This window comes from Manis pentadactyla, chromosome 9 (genome assembly GCF_030020395.1).
Source record: "Manis pentadactyla isolate mManPen7 chromosome 9, mManPen7.hap1, whole genome shotgun sequence".
NCBI classification, from domain to species: domain Eukaryota; kingdom Metazoa; phylum Chordata; class Mammalia; order Pholidota; family Manidae; genus Manis; species Manis pentadactyla.
In genome coordinates, this window is record NC_080027.1 from 16,379,098 (window position 1) to 16,399,648 (window position 20,551).

The 20,551-nt window shown below is 39.9% G+C and overlaps 1 protein-coding gene across 2 annotated transcripts; it reads right to left on the reverse strand.

Moving 5' to 3' along the window:
* Positions 1-7,442: 7,442 nt before the first annotated feature.
* MS4A1 (membrane spanning 4-domains A1) lies at positions 7,443-20,154 on the reverse strand. Of its 2 annotated transcripts, none has more exons than XM_036924348.2 (7): positions 19,951-20,154; positions 14,420-14,594; positions 13,947-14,066; positions 12,694-12,750; positions 10,920-11,156; positions 10,129-10,191; positions 7,443-9,250 (listed from the first exon to the last, which is right to left on the reverse strand). In XM_036924348.2, exons 2-7 carry the CDS (start codon positions 14,576-14,578, stop codon positions 9,041-9,043), a joined length of 846 nt encoding a protein of 281 aa, XP_036780243.2. In that variant the 5' UTR covers positions 14,579-14,594; positions 19,951-20,154; the 3' UTR covers positions 7,443-9,040. The 2 variants fall into 2 exon arrangements, with proteins under 2 accessions (XP_036780243.2, XP_036780233.2); XM_036924338.2 differs by having other exon boundaries at positions 10,129-10,230; positions 19,951-20,151.
* Between the last annotated feature and the right edge of the window lie 397 nt (positions 20,155-20,551).

Consider the following 20,551-nt stretch of genomic DNA (forward strand, 5'->3'; position numbering starts at 1 on the left):
TCCAGAACTTCTGTGAAGGGCCAGTCATATATCTAAGTATTTCATTGAATCTGTTCATTGGATGCACCATGATTTTATATAACACTGAGAAAGAAAAATGCTGCCATTTAGTCTATGACACCATGAGATTTCAAAGACATTATGATATGGGGAAAAAAGTGAATTATAGAATTGATATGAGACGGTGTATCTTCATGGAAGACAGAGATTTTCCTTTAAAATCTTAAGAGAGACAGTATGAGGGAAGAATGAGGAATGTGGGGTTAGGCTGAAGTTTGAATCCCAGCTCCTCTTTTACTAGCTTTGTGACATTGGGCAGTGACAGATCTTTAAACTCTACTTCATCTGTAAAATGGAATCACACCCACCTTATTTGGGTTGAGGTGAGAAATAAATAGTTTACTGGATGTGATGCTTCTACCTAATGCCTATTGTATAGTGTATATTTAACAAAAAGTAGTTTCTCTTCCCCTTATTTAAACCAATATATTTCTTGTAGTAATTTAAATCAGTTTCCTCCTGTTTCCGTCCTCTGATGTGTAGGCATAGTTCTAAATTGGGATGCCTTATAAAGAGGAGTCTTAGTTACAGTAGAACATTGCTCTTCCTTGCCAACCCTGTCTCCTTGCTCTTTGTTCTCATTACTGCCCTGCTGGTTGAAATGTGGACATCAGGGATTCCTAACCTGGACAGCTTTGCACCTCGACTTAGTAGGATGCATTTGAATCTAGTCCTTGAATTTTACCTCCTTTTGTTAAAATGACTCCCTTTGCTTCCACCTCCACCTCTGATTGCCTGTAAAATCTCCTGTGGGCCTCCTCATTCTCCGCTTATGGAACATCCAAAAAGAGCAACTGTCATTTGTCCTATTACGAAGAGTAACTTGGCTCAGCAAGGTTACCCTGCGTATTCAGCATGTTCCTCTGAGACAATGCCATAGGATGTTGTTAAACATTGCCTCTTCGTTTTCTCTTTTTTCTGATAACATTCTAATCATATCTTTTAAAAATCTTTGCATTTTCTCCCTCACCAACTCTATTCTCTTTATTAAATTACCTTTATTTCATTTCTTCAGGAATTATAGCACCCACGTTCTTTAAAGATGTCTTCTTAAAAAAAGGAAAGAAAAACAAAGAAAGAAAAGAGGGAAGAAAGGGAAGGAAGGAGGGACGACAAGGAGGAAGGAAGGAAAGAAGGAAAGTGAGAGAGAGGAAGGAAGACAACTTTATTCCGCACTGGGTTTGTGGTTTGGTATGTCTTGCATTTTCAGTATGTTTTGAATATTTGTTATTAATTTAGTAACAGCATAAACAAAGGTAATTCAAATTTTGGCAGAAAATATGAACATAAATAAAATAAATTTGATTAATATATTAGAATGCTGTTCCCTTTTACCAACAATGAGAAATTATCAACTCATATACAGTTACTGTTTAATGAATTAATGAGGAGCATGTGAAAGAGAGAGTGGTAATTTAAAATTATATTTAGTGAGTAGGGTATACCTGTATTTTAAGGGGAATGTACATGTTAGCTACAGACTATATGTTAACTATATGTCAACTACATGTTAACTATAGAAAAAATTGTCACACATGAAAACAAAATGTTGAAATCTTTTGATTCAATATTTCACTGAGTTCTAATATAAATTCCAATAAAAGGGTAAAAGAAGAGTAAAACTAAATGCTCATATGCTATTAGATAAATGGAAAAACACAGATATGTAGACAGCTAGGTAGAGATACACAGACTCATCTTTCATGTTCACCTGCAGGGTGAATGGGTAAAATAATTTTGGCATTTCTAGTGATGGACTATTATGGAACCATTAAAATGAGAACATGGTAAGATAAAAATATATACATGAAACCTATTGTAAATGTCATGTACAGAAAAGAATATCGATTAATATGGGTATTAATAACCATAAACATTTTTAACCATCATTATTTAATAAATATTGTTTGAGGAACTAGTATGTGCCACACACTCTTTTATGTGCAGGAATTTTAGTGGTGAACACTATAGGCAAGGCCCAGCTCTCAGAAACTTGTGTTCTAGGAAGGAGGAACAAATGAACAAATAAATGATAGAAACATCAGATTGGATAAGAGAGTTCCATGCAGAAAGTTAAGATGAAGTGGGAGGGGGTGTCTACAGAACAAGGTGAATTTGGGAGGTCAGAAAAGGCTTCTTTGAAGAAGTTTTAGGTTTTTTTTCCCCCTATAATTCCTTCAAAATTCTTGAAGTAATGTCTCTACAATTCAAACCTGTATTTCAGAAGCTACTTAAAGTGATAACAACTTACCTAAATTATTTTATCTTAACTATTTGAATTCCATAGAAGGAATTTAGAATAGTGGTCCTCAAACTGATGCATGATAGAACCATGGGAGAATTTTTAAAAATTCTAGTTTACTTAAAAGAAAAAAAAATATGTGTCTTCTTCATTTAATAAGCTTTAATAAAGTTTTCTACCATCTTGTGACTTGGATTGTTCCTGTCATAAACTTACATTCACTGCAGCTGTTTCCTGCAAAATGTACAAGCATAACTTTAACAAGTTTCATTTCCTATAAAGATAAAAGTACAGAGAGTTGTGGATAGATCTCTGGGCAGCTCCTTTACTGCAGAAGCTAGTGAAAAATGGTGCCAGAGTTATTTATGCAATGAGAGCTTTTTGACATTTTAGGGCCAGTGACTTCTCCTTGACCTCACCTGGTCCATCGAATAATACTCCTTTGTCTTTGACATTGCAGGCCACAAATTTGTTTTTACCATATTAGCTGTGTGGTTGTTCCTACCAAGCTGAGAAAATACTGGTTTGAAAATCAAGAACATTGTAAAGGCCATACTCAATTGTCAGTTAGTTGTTAGAACGTCTGTAAGTTGGAAATGATACAACCGAACCCTACCTAAGTGAACAGAAGTGTCCAAACTTTGCAATACCCTCTTGTCCACTCACCAGTGACAATAGATTGATGCATCGGAATGATGCAAACTCCACAAAGGCAGGAATTTTTGTCTATGTTGTTCATTCTTAGATCCTCATCACTTGGAATGGTACCAAGAACATGGTAGGTGCTTGATAAATATTTGAATTTGTTAACTGGCTAACTATCTGCTACTTTTAGGCCACCCACCCTTCTGGGTTATCCCTTGCTCTGCTTCTCATTCAAACCACTGAATCATCTCTCTCATTCCTTTTATGACCAAACATCCCCAAAGCAGAGTCTGCTTTCACAGCTTAAATGATTTCATGTCACATGTAACAATTATTTTTCAGTTAATTGTGGTCTATCTTACCTACTTTATACTTTTCTAAAATGTTTCTCCTAAGGCTGCCAGTGATCTCATTGCTGAATCCAAAGGTCTCTACTGAATCCTCATTTTTTAGGATTTTTCAACATTGCTCTGCTGGCTCCTTGCCCTTTGAGACACTTGTCCTTCCTTAGCTTCCAAGATAGGACACTCTCTTCGGTCCCTCCCCTGCTTTCTTAGATGTCCTCAATTTCATCTTCACTAATCCACTTTATCTGACAGCTAAATGTGGGCATTCCTTACAAAGTGTCACCTTCCCTCATGTTTCTCATTCATTCCCATAATCTGATTAATTTTAGGTAAATATTTCATGCACTTCTATTTTCAATCCTGTTGTCTCCTCTGATTTTCAAACTTGCATTTTCAGGTAGTGCAGTGTATATCATTATGAGTCTTCAGTCAGCAGTGTAAAATAATAGAAGCAATCCAGTTGGAGCTCATGATCCAATTCCCATGCTTCTCCTTTGTCAGCTTCCTGTCTCCATTGGCATCATCACCATCTCACATACTTCATGCCCTCATCTAACTCAAAGCTGGGAGCTTTGATTTAATCCTCTTTTTCATTCTTTCTGTCTAATGAAGTCCTTCATATCCACCAAGTCCTATCTAAATATCTCTAAAATGTATGCTCTCATTCTTTCTAGTCTTCTTCAAGTCTAATTTCTTGTTTATTCTTGCTGCCTCACTTATTTTCTAAACTATTAATTGTAATTTCTTAGTTCCCTACTCTGACACCTCCAGTGATTCCCTAATGCCTATGGATTAAAGTTCCGAAGCTGTGGGCATTTAAGACCCTGCATACTGTAGTCCCAAACTTTCTCTACTGCTGTAAATTTAATTATACCCTGATTTAAATACAGTCCATCTAGGGTATTCTGTTATTTCCTCTGAATGTACCTAGAATGTTTCTGTTTTCATCCTGTATAGGTGTTGCTCCCCCTACCTGGAATATTCCCTTTTTCTCTTACTTTACCTGTTTTTTTTAACCTATTTTCTAAGATTCAACTCAAATCTCTCCTATTCCATAAGATTTTCTTGTGCTACTCTAGCCTTCATTGAGTTCTCTCCTATCCTGTAATATAATTGAGCAATTACTGGGCATTTTACTGTAGTTTAGTCCTTTGTGACTATCTTATATTATTGGTTATCTCTTTTTTAATTATATTTATTGCAATATAATTCACATACATAAACCCACACTTTTAACATGTTTTTTAATGTAATATATTGATGAAGTTGTGCAGCCATCACCACTATACAATTCCAGAATATTTTCACCACCCTCAAAGGAAACTTGAATTAATTAGTGGTCACTCTCCATTCCCCAGAGGTTACATCCCCCAGCCTGTGGCCACTCATCTACTTTCTGCTTCTGTGGATTTGCCTATCATGGACATGTCATATAAATTGAATCACACAATATATGGCTTCTTGTACAGAACATGGTGTTTTCATGGTTCAGCCATCTTGTTCATGTACCAGTATCTCATTCCTTTTGGTGGATGAACCAAATTTTCTTAATAGATATAGCAAGTTTTCTTAATCTGTTCATCAGTTGGTAAACATTTGGGTTGTTTCCACTCTTTGGTTATTACGAATAATGCTCCTGTGAACATTTGTGTACAAGTTTCTGTGTGATCATTTTCTTTCAGTTCTCTTGGGTGTATATTGGTTTTACAGTAACTTTATGTTTAGCTTTTGAGAAACTGCCAAACAATTTTTTAAAGCAGTTACACCATTTTACATGCCCACTAGTAATGTATGAGACTTCCAGTTTCTCCCAAGTCCTCACCAGCGCTAGTTCCTTTCTTTTTGATTGTTGCCACACCCATGGGTGTGATGTAGTAGCTCATTGTGGTTTTGATTTGCATTTCCCTAGTGACTAATGACTTTGAGTTTCTTATCTTGTGCTTATTGATATTTTGTATATTTTCTCTGGAGAAATATATATTCAGGTCCTTTGCCAGTTTTTAAGTGGGGTTATTTGTCTTTTTATTGTTGAGTTGTAAGCTTCTTTATACATTCTGGGTACTGGACCGCATCAGATATGTGATTTGTAAATACTTTCTCCCCGTCTGTGGCTTGTATTTCCACTTTCTTAGTAGTGCCCTGTGAAGCACAAGTTATTAATTTTGATGATGTCGAATTTTATTCTTCTTTGTGCTTTTTGCATCATTCCTGAGAAACCACTGCCTAATCCAAGGTCACAAAGATTACATCTAGTGTTCTCTTCAAAGAATTTTGTAGTTTTAGCCCTTATATTTAGGCCTCTATTCATTTTGAGATAATTTTTTGTGTGTGGTGTGGGGTAAGTGGCAATTTCATCCTTTTGCATGTGGCTGTGTAGTTTCCCCCTAACAATTTGTTAAAAAGATTATTCTTTTCTCATTGAATTTTCTTGAACCCCTACAGGTTATTTTTTAATATGTTGTATATTTTTTTATCATCTCCAGTTAGGCACTAAGGTTTTTGAGTGCAGGGGCTTCCCTGATCTGGGTGCTCGCCAGTGTGCCTCACCCACAGGAGGTGCCTGATGGGCATTCTCCAAAGTCTGTCTGTCCAACCAGATTTTGAGCTCTAGGAGGAGACAACTCTGCTTAGTTTTGCTTTCCAGAGGCAGGGATCAAGAAATATTTTTGGACGAGTGAATTAATGAATTCCTGATGATCGGTTTGTGTCTTACTTCAGGAAGTTTGTTCCTGAATGCATACTAGGTAACAGTATTTTCTTACAGTAAATCACCAAGGGAAGAGGTAATGGGGGGCAAACATGACTCCATAGGATAGCCCTAAGTTAGCTGTGATTTGCCACCATGTGATTTTAATATTCTCTTTATATTGCTTGGTCTTTAGCTCAGAACACATAACCAGATTTTGAATTAAAGGAAACCCCTTTAAGGATTGCAGGTTTAACTTAGGAAAATTTCTGAGTTGAACCTTCCCCATCAGTGTTTTTGGTTATATACCAAGAATTTAAAACAAATTAAATCTATACATGAACTGATACTAAGTTAATCTGAAGTACCATTTCTGTATATTGGGTTTGACTATTTTCTTATTGAAGTGTAATGAAAATTAATTTCCTGGTTTTTAATAGGTGCCATTATTTCCTGCTGACAGAATTTGACAATGCTTGAAGCATGAGGCCACATTTTGAATAATGAGAAGAGGAAATGTGTATCTTGCTCATGATTTCTGCAGCTCTAAAAGCAATTTGCAAAAAAAAAAGAAAGAAATTGGAAATACCCTAAGTACCCAATTATAGAGGACTGTTGAATTATTCTATATGGATTCAATGAAGTGCTAGTTGTAATAAAAATAATTCTTATGAAAATTATAGATCAATAAGGAAAAACATTTGTGACATAATGTTAAGTATAAGAAGCATATTACTCTGCAGTGATTGCAACAGGGATAGTTATGAACTAGGGTGATTAATAATCCTAGTTTACCTCTGGCTTATTTGGTTGGGTTTTAGCATTGAAAGTCCTGAATCTCAGGAAATCCCTCAGTCCCAGACAAACTGGGATGGTCAGTCACCCTATATGAATAAATCACCAAAAGCATAATTGAGGAGAAAGTAATATCAAGGATTTTCATTCTTCTTTAACAGTAGACATTAATGGTGTCTCTTATTATAAGGAGTTATGTGATGTCAGTAAAAGTAATTATTTGAGATCATAAAAATGAATAAAAATAAAATTCTTAAGGAGACCAAAGGTTTGGAAAGGGATCCTCATATACTTCAAAAGTGGAGAAAATAAGATAGACGTGAGATCTGTTTTGAAGGTTTTCTCATTAGTTTTTTTCTGCGAGTCTTCCATTGTCATGTCCTCTTCTCTTTCCTCTATTTCAAGGCAGGGGTGCCTGCCATGTATTTCAGTCACGTTCTGAAGACTGAGCGTGAGGAATACGTTACTAATGACCTATTCCGTGAACATCCTTGGGAATGTGCGTGTGAGGATACACTGATATGAATGGTCAATGTCCTTACATCTCACAATTCAAACCCAGATTGGGGTCATGCGAATATGGGCGTAAGGCTGTAGGAGCCTTGCATGGTCTGATGTTACAAAAGGGAAGTCTGGGAAAACACCATGTTGGAATCATCTGTTGCAGACAAGAATACAAATACAGTTTTATTCATTTAAAGCTAATTTTGAGGGCTTTACAAAGACTGAGAAATGTCCTACCTGCTTTTTTTCTAATTACAGGGAACGTCTTTCATTGGTGGTTCCTTACAAAGTGGAAATATCACAGGAAGTGGAAATTACATTGTCTATATACCTGCCAGAATCTGGGAGCATGCAACATATAGAAAATGCTCGAATGTAATTGATAGATTATAATGACATCTTTCTAGGTGGACATTCTTTCTGCATAGGGTGCTGGTATATCTGAATGTGAACAGGAATTGAGAAGTAGGGTAGCTATTGCCTGAGATTTGACATTGTAACTAATTATGTTATTTTCTGGAACATCAATAGTACTTAGTGTCTGCATTATGTAATCTAACAGCTAATTATATATTAATGATGTCAGTAGTTTTCCAAATGTTGTGAATGCCCAAGTCTTTTTATTCCCAAGGGGTAAAACCTGATATCTGACTCTTCTGTGTGTCTCTCTCAACCTGTTTCATGCTGGTCAGAGAGTAGGTACTTGTTAAAACCTGGTGGCTTTGCTTTGTAGTAAACAGGCATTGGATAGGCAATTTGGTTATTTCAGACATGACAGGATTTGGGTAAGAAGATCCAGATATGAAACAAGGCTCTCAAAATTACTTGCTGTAACCATTGACAAATCACCTGTACTTATTTACAAGTTGCTTAGCCTCTTTAGATCATCCATGAAATAGGATCTTTCTCTTGATCATTAGAAGATCAAGTGCAATTATTTAGTAAAATACATTTGAATTGAAAATAATCTACAAATGCAAGTGTTGATTATCATTTGAGATTGGGTACTCATTATATAACATATTTCTTTCTTTCCTTTCTTGCCTAAAGGCTGAAAGTAGGTAGACAGTGAAACCAAGAGTATAGAGCAGGACTTACGGAAAGTTAAGACAGATAGAGGCGTGTCCAGGTATAAGCTGTGCTGTTTGTACAAAGAAAGGGCTGAATGTTGGCCAGTTAGAGTTTCCATAGTGGAATGGCGGTGGCGGGGGGGTAAGGGGACTCTGAGAAAGTGCCCCAGCGTCAATCTCTTAGAAAGATAGATGAAATAGGTTCCTTTTTGCATCTTGGTACTATTTTTTGCTTTCCTTAAAACAATGACACAAAAGGGACTCCACCAGAAATGGAGGTGTGGAGGAAATTAAAGATGGTTTAGGGAAGGCATGGAGCAGTCATTTATCTTTTTCATCAGGTGCAGCATCTTCCTGTTGGGGAGAGAAGAAATGAGAAAAACGATGACTACTACTATTACTACTACATCTTATCCAAGGAAAAGGCTAGTGGGAAATCACATTCTGCAATACTTAGTCTGCCTTTTTGAATGGAAGAAAGCTTTCCAAACAAGAATCATGATGACACAGTCTGCTACAATGGCTGTGTTCTCTGAATGGGGGAGTCTGGGGGCTGCGGTCACTCCATGGAGAGACAGAGAGAGATTGGGGGGTATGTATGGAGTGCCTTAAGAAGTGGGGGTGAATATGTCTCTTGGAAGCTATGGACAATAATGCTTAAAAAAAGGAAACAGAAAACAGAAAATAAAGTTTAAGGGATGCTATCATTTTCTGTTGGTGAAGATTCCTGATCTTGGGGAGGTTCAGGAAAGTTTATTTCTGTTTCTTCTTCTTCTTGGACTGGGATTATTTCAATGTCCTCTTCATTCTTTGGTGGGGAAGATATTTCAGTCAGCTCAACCACTTCTTTTATTTCAATGGACTGTTCCTTTTTTTCTTCAGCTGACAGGAGAACTACATTCTAGAACACAAAATTAAACAAACTGTCCTTGATCTTTACCATTGGCACATTTCTCAACAATCTCTATGAATAGTTATCAAATACCTCCTACTTTTTATGATACTTATATTATTTCCTATGTGTCCCAAATACTGGGGTTGATTTCCCAAGTGATCAAATTCTTACCAAATCACTTATCAAAACTCTGAGATGTTTGCCCCTTTGCCTGGAAATGATCACATGGTATTTGGGGAAAGAAAACTGCAATAATAGAGGAATTCAGATTCCAATTTTGATTTGCCTTTATTGGGTATAAACTTGGAAAATCATTTTCTCTCTAGTTCTATTTTCCTCATCTGCAAAATGAAGGTATTAGTCATACTTTCTAAATTCAATTTTAAATCTAAATTCTGTGGCTGTGAAGCAGTTGATAATTATCACTGGGATATTCTTGTCTCCCAGTTGAGGAGTCGCTTCGAACCTATGTTTTTTGGAAGAGGGATTAGGTGAAAAGGGTGTGTTGGTTGGGGGAAGAGGGAAGAACTGGTGGCTTTAATCAGCCTTCAACCTTCAGCCATCCTACGTTTACACATTAAGTGTGGAATAGTGAAGTCAAGGTGGATGGCTGAAATTAAGCAGAACTCCAGTTTAGTGAGAGGGTGCACATATTGCAAAACTGTATCCTCCATCTAACCTTTAGACTTATTTCAAATTTCAAGACACTTTCCATCATTATTGGTATTTTTTGTTTTCCAGAAATATTCTAAGACCCTTTTTCACAAAGCTCCCAGTTTCAAAGTCTCATAGGTGAAGTCTCCATAAATGATCTTTTGTAGAGGTGATTTTCCTCTAGAGGAAAATCCTCTAGAGGAGGATGGGGACAGAGTGGCAGTACTTACAGCTTTGGGTCTGGAGCACAAATTTTTCCATTCATTCTCAGCAATGCCAGCTGTGACAAGTTCCTGGAAGAAGGTAAATATCAGCATCACTGCAAAAATGCCCTGAAGAACAACAGAAAAATGGGGTGAAAATGTAATAATGGTTTAATGAATATGGTTGGTGCTCAGAAAAAGACTGTTGACTAAAAGTAAATGATGAAAAGATCGATTTTTTAGGTAAGTTAATGACTAACTGTAAGAACTACTGATATCTTTGTAACTCTCACCTTTAGCATAACTCCTGGCATACAACAGATGATTAATACACGTTGCTGCTAGAAAACAAGGCAGTTATATACAGTTAGCTGAAGAATCAATTCTATGTGGGAAAAAATAATCCAGCTTTAGGTGGTGTGGTATCACAGCCAAGGAAACCTCTCCATACTTAGGGAGATGCGCTTTTTCCCTTCACACTCTACACTAAAATCTCACTGGAATAAAAGGTGTTCATAATAACTGAGGTACTTCTTCAGTGTTCATCTTAATAATAATAATAATAATACCACTAATAATAATATTAATAATTAATGTTAAAGTAAACACTTATATAGCACTTTCTGTGTACCAGACACTCTTCTAAGTGCTTTGAATATCTTTCCCATCGAAGACATTGAGGAAGAATGTGGTTAGAATTCTTGGCCAAAGCCATACAGACAATAAATAGCAGATGCAAACAGTCTGGATCCAGAATTGATGTTCATAATAAAAATGCCATACTTTCTCCCAGAAAAGAAATCCAGTTTCACACTTACCAAGAACACAGATCGTATGCTCTCACAATATTGTACAGCTAGAGAGTTTTTCTCAGAGGGGTTAGTTGGCTCACAGTTGTGTATGTCAATATATGGCATGGGAGCCTTACTAAGGTGCAGATTCTCCATTTTAAAAAAATGAGTAATTGTAATGTTAAATATGTCCATGATCAAAAATATTATTCCAGAAATGGCAGCAAAGAGGCTCAATGAGTTTATTATCATTTTCCCTTTGACCTGAAATAGAGAGCACAAAGATTTATTAGTTGGGTTTGGTTTCCTTTTGGAGGACATAAGCCAGCAAGGAATTCCAGATCCTATTCCTCTGACTCACAAATGTAGGACAGCTGAGTCACACAGTCATGTTCCTCTCAGTTGTTTGTAGTTTCTTTGCCATTATAAAATCAACACCTTCCTCTTCCTCTGATAAACTACTTCCTTCTCAGTCTTCCCATCTTATTTGCCATAACCATCCAACCAATTTATCATGAAAAAATCCTAGGAAAGATCCTTAATTCTTGTGTCTTGCACCCTTGCTCTTCCTTCCACTGCCACCACCAGCTTCCTAGGAGGCATTCAGTAAGTATTTGTTGAGTAAATGAAGATTGATAGTATTCAGATTCTGCCCGTCTGCAGAAGGAGATAGAGGGGAGAGAGAGAAGGGCGTTCTTCCATCACAGTGAAGCAGGATGGAGTTGTGGGCACAGGTAGGGAAAGAGCAGCTGGAACCCTCCCGGTCTGTTCTATCAAGTGGGAACAAACAGCCGCAAAGAGCAGCAGCACCTAGTCCCTGTGGATGTGCAGAACACCATGAGGACGAGGCCTCTGGGTAGCATACGAGGAGGATCTCAGTATGGAAGTTCTGCCTTGCAGGGATGGTAAAAGGTTGAAACAGGAAAACATGTGATAAGTGCCATAATGGTACGGGATTATTGATAGTTATTTTAAGATGCGTATGTTTCATCCCCGGCTATCTGATATACAGGTGGCAGGTGAGGACTGGCTGTATTTGAAGAGCCAAACAACTTGATATTCCTAAACAGTTTTTTCCCCCAAGAACTGAGTTTGTCAGACACCCTGTAGAGAGGAGCCATTTCAATCCACTCAGTTCCTCACTGACCTTGGACGTGACTCAAATTACTAATAGCTTAGTAAACATAAAAAGTTGGAGGAAACTTGCTGGTGAGCTCTTGACCCATACAGAATGGGGCACTCTTCCTGGGTGTGAATGTGTCCTTAGGGGTTACGGGAACAAGACCACTTTAATTCTTTATAGCCTCTGAAGCACTTTCATGTGTTCTTCCTTTTCCTCCTCATGACAATTTCATAGGGTAGCAAGGACAGTTGTCTTCATTTTATAGGTGAAAACTCAGAGGTACCTACAAGTTAACTGACTTGTTCAAGGTTACAGCTCAAGGTTAACTAGGACTCAAGTCAATCACAACATTGATTAGTCAGTTTTCTTAGATGGTGGTCTGAGAGAAATGACATGGCTTTCAAAGAGGTTATTAGTCTAACACAGCATTGACATTCATAAGACTGTAAGCACTCTCATCCATCTGCCTTCAATGTGTTGCCATAGAAATATTTCAGGTATATCTCACTGCTAGGCTTTTATGAATAAAATCACAACAGCATTGTAGAGAGTCTTCTGCTTTTCAGGGATAAGAGCACTCAATGCTGCTGTGATTCCAAAGGTCCTCAAGGGTTCTTGTTTTCAGCTGAGAAAGATATTTCTCTGATGTGTGGGGAAGAAGGACATATGATTACTTGCCAAACTCTTCCTGGAGTTTTTCTCCACTGCTGCCAGGAGTGATCCAGAAATGATAAACTGTAAAAAGAGAGGTTGTGGAAGGGAAGGTTGTGAGAGAGAAGGGAGAAGAGCAGAGAGTGAGAAAGATCATTTTTAACATTGAGAACTGGTTGCAAAAAAACTACCCACACTTCTAACCGCTTTCACTAAGCCATCCAGCCATTTTTATTTGATTTGTTCAACTTTCAGCAGCCATATTTCTCCTCTACTCATGCCCAACTATATTCAATCTCTGCCTTTTATTCAACCAACGGGAGAGTTGTGAGTACGAAGATAATAAGCCAGAAAAGCAGAACTCACATTTCCATGTCAGTTAATACATGGTGAATTTAAAAGTTTTATTTTTTGTCTTCCTTCCTTCCTTCCATCCTTCCTTTCTTGTTTTGTTTTAATTTGTGGAACTGCTTTTTGGAGTTCACAGTGATTTAACTGACCTTGACGCCAATGAAAATGAATTGATGTAAAAGGAAATACTTGGCCTGAATGTCACAGGCACTCTGTTAAAATGTTGGCTACTCCAGGAAGTGACAGTGATTATTTGTTATTTTCCTTTTCTGCTATTTAGGTTATAACGTGGAGGACACCCTTGTTTTAATCCATCTCTCCTTGTTGTGAAAATTTTAATCTTGGACTCCTCTTTGTAGCAGCAATTATGAAAGTGAAATGGTGATGTCAAACTCACTGCCCTGTACCATATCCAGACAGGTTTACAAGCTTGGAAAACATACACTAAACAGCCATGAATACTCCTCTGCTGGTAAACCAAAGGAGATTTTTTGGGAATGGGATTAATTTTACCATGTGCAATAGTAACTAAACAAAATTGTAGGGAGGAAGGACTGGGTGGGAGCAAGTGGGATGTGTTCCTCCTTCTGCTTTCTGAACACCAGAAGTGTATAGTCCAAGTGTTTACCCCTCCCCTCCAACACCACTATTGATTTGGAGAAGTTCTACTTTGAACAGTCTTTATTCCCATCATGGATCCATGTAGGGCATTTTTCTCTGAATTCACATGAAGCATGACTACTGACTCCCGACCCTGGGATTCACACTCGGTTTAGTCAACCTGTCTTTGAACTGAATTACTTTAACTTGATAACCTACTTCCTACTCATACACTTCCCTCAACACAGAAGTCATCTGGTATATTGCTGTGGAGCTTTTTAACATTTTTGTCTTTATCAGTCCCCAAGTGATTATCAGATTTTACTTACCGTAATGCCTCCCCAGAGAGGGTACCACACAGTTACACAAATGGGTGTGTGGACCTGCAGGTGGATCATCAGGAGGCTGCCTAGGGTGATGTGGAAGAGCCCATTCATAATCTGCACAGCCTGGGGAGAGATTGGGGTGCAAGTGGATGACATGAAATTATCGAGTCAGCAAAGGTAAGGCTGGAAGCCCCGGCTCCTGACTTGGGGCTGTGTAAAATGCCCAAAGGAAGTGGTGAGGTGCCAAGACGTTTGTGTTATTGAGATCCATTTGGCTTACCACTGGGGCATTTCCAAGGCAGATATGCCTGGGATGCTAATGGTGAACTGGGATGGGAGAGCCCTAAAGATGCAGGCCACATAAGGTCACCATGTGACTTCTCTGTACATCCAGACTTGGCCCACTGTGGACTGCTAACATCTACTCCTGTAGGCCAGACTGTGCTGGGGTATGGAATAGGGGGCATCTGACTTACCCCTAAAGCCTTAGACTCCCTCATGAAGAAGCTTTGTGTGGGGCCGACCACTGAAGACGTCTTCCTGGGAATCACTCTTTGGGCAGGATGCATGGCAGCAGCGCCTTTCACAGAATCTGCTGGGAAAGCTCCAGTCATTGAATTTCTGGGTGTTGTCATTTTACCTTCAAAACTCCTAAGAATAAAACAAATTATAAAATGAGGAGAGAGAGACCGGAATTTTGGGCAATTTTTTATCTAGTTGCATCTGAATACTTTTCTTTGTATCCTGTCTGTAGGTGTCATTGAGAGTAGAAATGGCCTCTCCCCAGTGGTTTTGGAGCTGAGGCAGGGCCTCCTGCCAGACTCTAGGGCAGAATTGGGAGGGGGCATCTCAGGCAAGGACAGATGGGCCCTGGGAGCCCTGCCAGTGTTCTTGACAACCCCATTTGGGGCATCCTCTACCTCGTAGGGAACACCATACTCCTGTATCTGCATGTCCTGTTTGTCTCTCATCCTGGATGCTTTTCTGATGCTTTAATATTGGAAAATATATTTTGTATTGATTTGTCCTTCTCCCTTTGCTTCTGTGCTCTTGTCCATTGTAATGGGCCAGAGGCTGCGTGCAAGCATGTGGTGAGGCATGCTCTTGGAAATCAGCTGATTCTGGTCTTCCCTGTACCACTAACTCTGCGACCTCTCTAAGGGTGTATGTCGGAGTGGCCTCTAGAGGCAGATTGTCTCAGATTAAATCATGGTTATTCTGTTTGCTGTGAAATGCTGGGCCAGATCTTTACATATGGGCTTCACATTCTTCAACTGTAAAGTGGTAATAATTCTGGTCTCATGGTGTTGCCAGAAGACTTAGTGGGCTGGTACATGGTTGGTGTCTTTTCATCAGGTATTGCTCAAATGTCAGCTCCTGGGAAGCCTTCCCTGAACGCTCAATCCACAGTGCACCCTCTCTTACAATGCCCCTTTTTATTTGCTTCATGGCACTTGGTTACTGTGGAGAATTACCTTAATTACTTTTGTATATTGTTGGTCTGTCCCCACTAGAACATAAATTCCAGCAAAGCAGAGACCTTGTTCTTTTTGTTCAGTATGTGAAATATGTCTCAGTTCAATAGCTTCTTAGTAAATTTTATTGAAGAAATAAATGAATGTGAAGCACCCATGTCTGAAAAATTAATTACCTGTTTTTGTTGCTATTCTTGTTCTCAGTATTATTACCCGTAGGAGCCTTAGTTTCTGTTTTTTTCCATCTGAAAAATGAGAATACCCTGTTCCCAGACATGTTTGTAGGAAATAAGTTAACATGGAAGTGCGTAGTACATAGGGACAAAGTAGCAGATGCTGTTTGTTCTTAGAATTCATGGTTATTTGTTTCTGAAGTTAGATTATTACCAAGTCCCTTTCCAGCTCTAACATTTTAAGACTTGAACCTTCTTCATCTGGAGCCTCCTTGTGGTCTTCATTTGTTTATGTCTGTCACTTACATGGGTTCTGGGGGGTCTTCCCTGGGGCTGGTCCTGGAAATCTCTCTTTGGGGTCCCATCTTTGGTCTTGTCTTTATTGATTTTAAGTCATGAAAGGGGCTTTGGAGACCAAGGCTGTCCAGTTCGCTTATCCTACTCCAGTCACAGAGCTGGGCAATGTCAGGGATGCCGTAGCACAGGTGCTTGGGAGCCTTCCAGGCTGCACATTTGTACCCACTTGGTAGTTACAAAGAGTTTCACATCTGGCATCTCCCCACAGACTAGCAAAGGGGTGAGTCATTGCCCCTAATTTGTAGAAAAGGTAACAAGGGTGCAGAAAAAATTACAAAACTTGTTCAAAGTTACATGACTATTAAAAGTTTACAATGAGGGCTTGGACCTACCCAAGAAGGTGTCTATAGTAGCAAGTGCTTTGCCCCCTGGGGGGAATAGAAATCGACCTTTCACTATGAACCTCTCCCTTCTCCTTCAAAAAGATGTGCTATTTGGATGGCTGTAAATCAATGGAGAACAAAGTATCTGTCTGGGCTATAGGCTGGAGGAAGAGAGGAGGCTTTGATTCAGTGCTTCACACTTGATTTTGACCCAGCTCTGGGTTATCATATGTCATGTAGTCTTGGGGATTTGCTTTGCACCACAAAGCACCCCACAAAACCACCAACAAAAAGGAATATATTACGAGGGCCCACTAAGGAATTTGCAGACTCATTCTGGTAGGATTTTTAGAGCTAGTCAGGACAAAAGAGGAAACTGCAGCCCAGGGATGGGGCATGCCTCATTAAAGACCTTGCACTTAGTGACAGTGAAACCAGAAGGCAGTCACCATGGCTCTGAGGCTGGTGATCGTCCTGCTGCACCACAGCTAGACCACAGTTATTTAGTTGTTAACCAAGCACCTACTATGTGCCAGGGATATTGTCTATCTATTTGCAACTCTCCCAACACCTTACTAAGTAGGCATTTTGACCATTTGCAGATGTATGAGTGGAGGCTCAGAGAAGCTAGTTGATTTTCCCCAAGGTAAGAATGGAAGGAGCTTGAAGTCACTACATGCCTCTCAAGAGGGCTCATTTTAGTGAGGACAATGTAAAGAGCAAAGGTCATCAGTTGTCTGGACAAAAAGAGAAGACTGGACTACTGTTGCTTTAATTTCTCCTTATTTTTCAACTGCATAAGGCTGTGTGTATATCACTGGTGACGGAAGGCTTTGATGTAAGCAAGTTCTGCTCCGGCTATGCCTGCCATGGCTAATGGCAGTCAGGCCACTGGGGGACATATTTTATTTCTCTTACAATGATGCCTCACTATGGCAACTGTATTTCTACAAAGCCTTTGACACATACTACTGTAAAACAGTAGTTTATAAATATAAGCATACCTGCTTCTAAATTCTACTTCATTTTTTATGGAAATAATCTCTCTAAAATATGTTTTTTTATTTCAAGGCACTGTAGGGCTGAAAAATGAAAAATTTCATCATATGGGAATATAAATAACTGGATCACCTACTCCTAATGATGATGTAGATTCCTGCAGTTTTGCCCCACCATTTTATTTTTAATTGTTCACAATGACTTGAACAGTGCCCAACACACAGTTATGCTCAGAGACTAGTTGGTACATTAGTAGAGGTTACTGACTGCACTGGTCCAAGTGTGCTAACAACAGAATTTTACTTTCACTAAACTATGTTAAAATCCGCTTAGACTGCCCCCATTTTATTACAGCAACTTCTGCAAATCTTTTAAATTTTTTTGAAAGGCACCACTGTGTCCATGTCCATTCACTGAAGATCTCTCAGCCTTTATGGGTTTTGGTTTGAATAATGACTTCTAGGTCCAATAATTACATTTACTGAGAAGTTCAGTGCTGCCTAACTTTTGTCACCTCAACTTCCTCCTTTGCCACTCAAAACAGTTTTGCATTTTTATCCTTTCTGGCCTCCTGTGCACTTATCTCTGAGGGAGAATGTTCTTAATTTCCTTTCCCTTTGTCTGTACTCTTCAGCTCATCTCCTTCTACCAAGATGTGAGTCCTTCAGAGAAGCCTGTCCTGCATTTTCAGTCCCTCACCGTGTGGTGGTGCGGAGCAGGGAGGGCCAGGCCCAGCTCTGTTGCTTGCTACTTTTGTGATCTCTTTATTCAAAGTATTATTTTCAGAATATGAGAAAATTTGCAATTTATAAAGTACTAAATACTCAAAGAGTAACTGTTACTCTTGGACCTTTTTTTGTGATTAACGTGCTGCAGGGTCCCCCAATCCAAGGCCCCCGTCTTCACACTGGCAGTGTCCACAGGTGCTGCCCCGTCTCCCCTCTCCTTTACCCCAGCTTCTTCAAGGCTTGTGGGTCCACTTTCTTCCTCCACTTCCTCACCACCACTCCCTCCTTCGTTCTGCACAACCAGTTTCTGCCAGAGCCACACAGCTGGAACCACTTTCTTTCAAGGACTGTGCTGCCAAGTCCACTGTCTCTTCTCAGGCATCATCCCTTCTATTGCTTCATTTCTGTTTCTCTCTCACCTAGGCTTAAAAAGTTGGAGCCATCTCTCCCCAGCTCCATAGTCTTCCACGTTTGCATGCTTTTGTACCTCTGTAAAGTACCTCATCTTGCATGTGAACCAGTTTTCTATTTCCAGCGTCACCCCATGAGTTTGATTCTCATTTCCTCTTGTGGTTTAAGCACAAGAATATTGCCCTTCTGCCTTCAGTCTTTCTCTTTGCTAATCCATCTTCCCCCAGGTTACTAGATCAGACTCCCTAAATCACTGCTGGAGTTATGCTCATCCTGAGCTGGAACCCTTGTGTGATCTTTCATTGCCTTCTGGAGGAACCATTCACTTGGCCCCAAACTCCACAGTGCAGCTTGGCATAACATCCGAAGCTCGTGTCCACTCCTCCCCCTGGAGCCCCTGGCCTGGACGTGTGTCTGGCCTTCTCTGAACTCTCTCGACTTTGAAATGCTCTCCCTCCCTTCCTTGGCTTGCAAACTCCCTATCAGACGTTCACCTCACCTGCGGCTGTGCCTGGCAAGGACTTGTTCAAAGCCACAGCTCTTTGCATTTCTTACTTGTCACCAGCTGCTTTCTTTCTTGTGTTATATATTGTAACTCCTCTAAGGTGGCATAAATTACTTAAAGGAATGTCCTAGTAGGGTCACATAGGTAACCAGTTGTCTACATACTATGAGCTCGGTAAATGTCAAACTGAACTACTTCCTCCGGGAAGGTTTACAGATTCTCAGGATGTCAAACCAAAAGGTGATAATTTCACCCTACCTGACCATCCATGAGATCAAGCATTTTTGTGGGAAATAAGGAAAGGGGATCACACTATATACTGGTTTCAGGAAGTGGCAATGGTTACAGTCCATCCTTGTCACCCTTCATTAGCTCTTCCTCTTGTCCCCAGCACCCGTTCTCACTCTAGGCTTCTGGGATGGTTTTGAGGCAGGGTTCAGTGGCTCAGTTTGGTATTCACTGATCCCCTCCAGAAAATGTTGGGCTTAACAACCTCTAGGGATATTCACATTTAGTTGGACATCTTTGGAGACAAAAGCATTTAAAGCAGGAGGAATGGAGTTAGTTTCATTATAGCCGTGCCTGATTATTATTTGGTGCCAGGCAGTTCTAAGAGCTTCAGGATTTTAGCTCACTTAATCTTCATAACCCAGTGGGTGTCACTGTTGCTCCCATCTTATAAGCGAGGAAACTGGGGAACATAGGGTCTTGGTGACCTGCTGAGGTTGTATGGCTGGTTAGTAGAAGAGCTCAGGTCTGAGCCCAGCAGGTTATACCTATGCTTTAATCTGCATGCTGCAGCCTACCACTTAGGTTGAATGCCTCCCAGGTGATGGGCCAGGGTCATTCTTCAGAGAGTGGTTATGGGAGTGGGTGGGCAGCAAGCCTTGGTGTCTCCCCTCCTCAAATCGTGGCACTATGGAAACCTGACCAGGGAACCTCTAGAATTAAAGCCGAGAATCTCATCTTCAGAATCACCCTGTGCCTCATCCTTTCCCCACTTTTAATCATTTAAACAAAGTGGACTGATCCTTACCTGAGTCTCCAAGGCCTTAGGGCTCAGCGCCTGATGCGGATGCCTGCTGCTGACTTCGGTTCCACGGCTGGGTTCTCCAGTACTCGGGGTGAGTGAGATGGGCCAGGCCTGGGATCACTGATAGATACCAGGTGACAGGAAATCGGTGGCTTCTGCGACCTTGGGCTTTGCCCCAATTACTTTGGTTTAATACACACTTACCAGAGCCAAATGATACACAAAAAAGTTTCTGCCTCACCAGGAGGTTTCACTTCTTGAAAAGATCCCAGGGGACTGCCTGGCGTACTTTACACTACCTTAATTAGAAGAACTTGGCAGCCCCCACCCTGCAAACAGGTGTGGACTGTGGGTCCCCAAGGGCAAGAAGGGCTCGAGAAATTCTCCAAAGATGGTCTGTTAGGACTTTTTACCTTTTTACTTCACTTTGAGGAGTGAGGAGGTGGGAAAGAGGCATCCAGGCAGAGAGCGTTAAGAATCATTAAGTCTGCACACTTGGCAGTGTTAAGGTACCTGCTCCAGATATTGTCCTCATTTGTCCACACTTAGAGTTTGGCATGTATGTCTTGTGTCAGATTTAGTAGAAAAGGCCTAAAAATATATT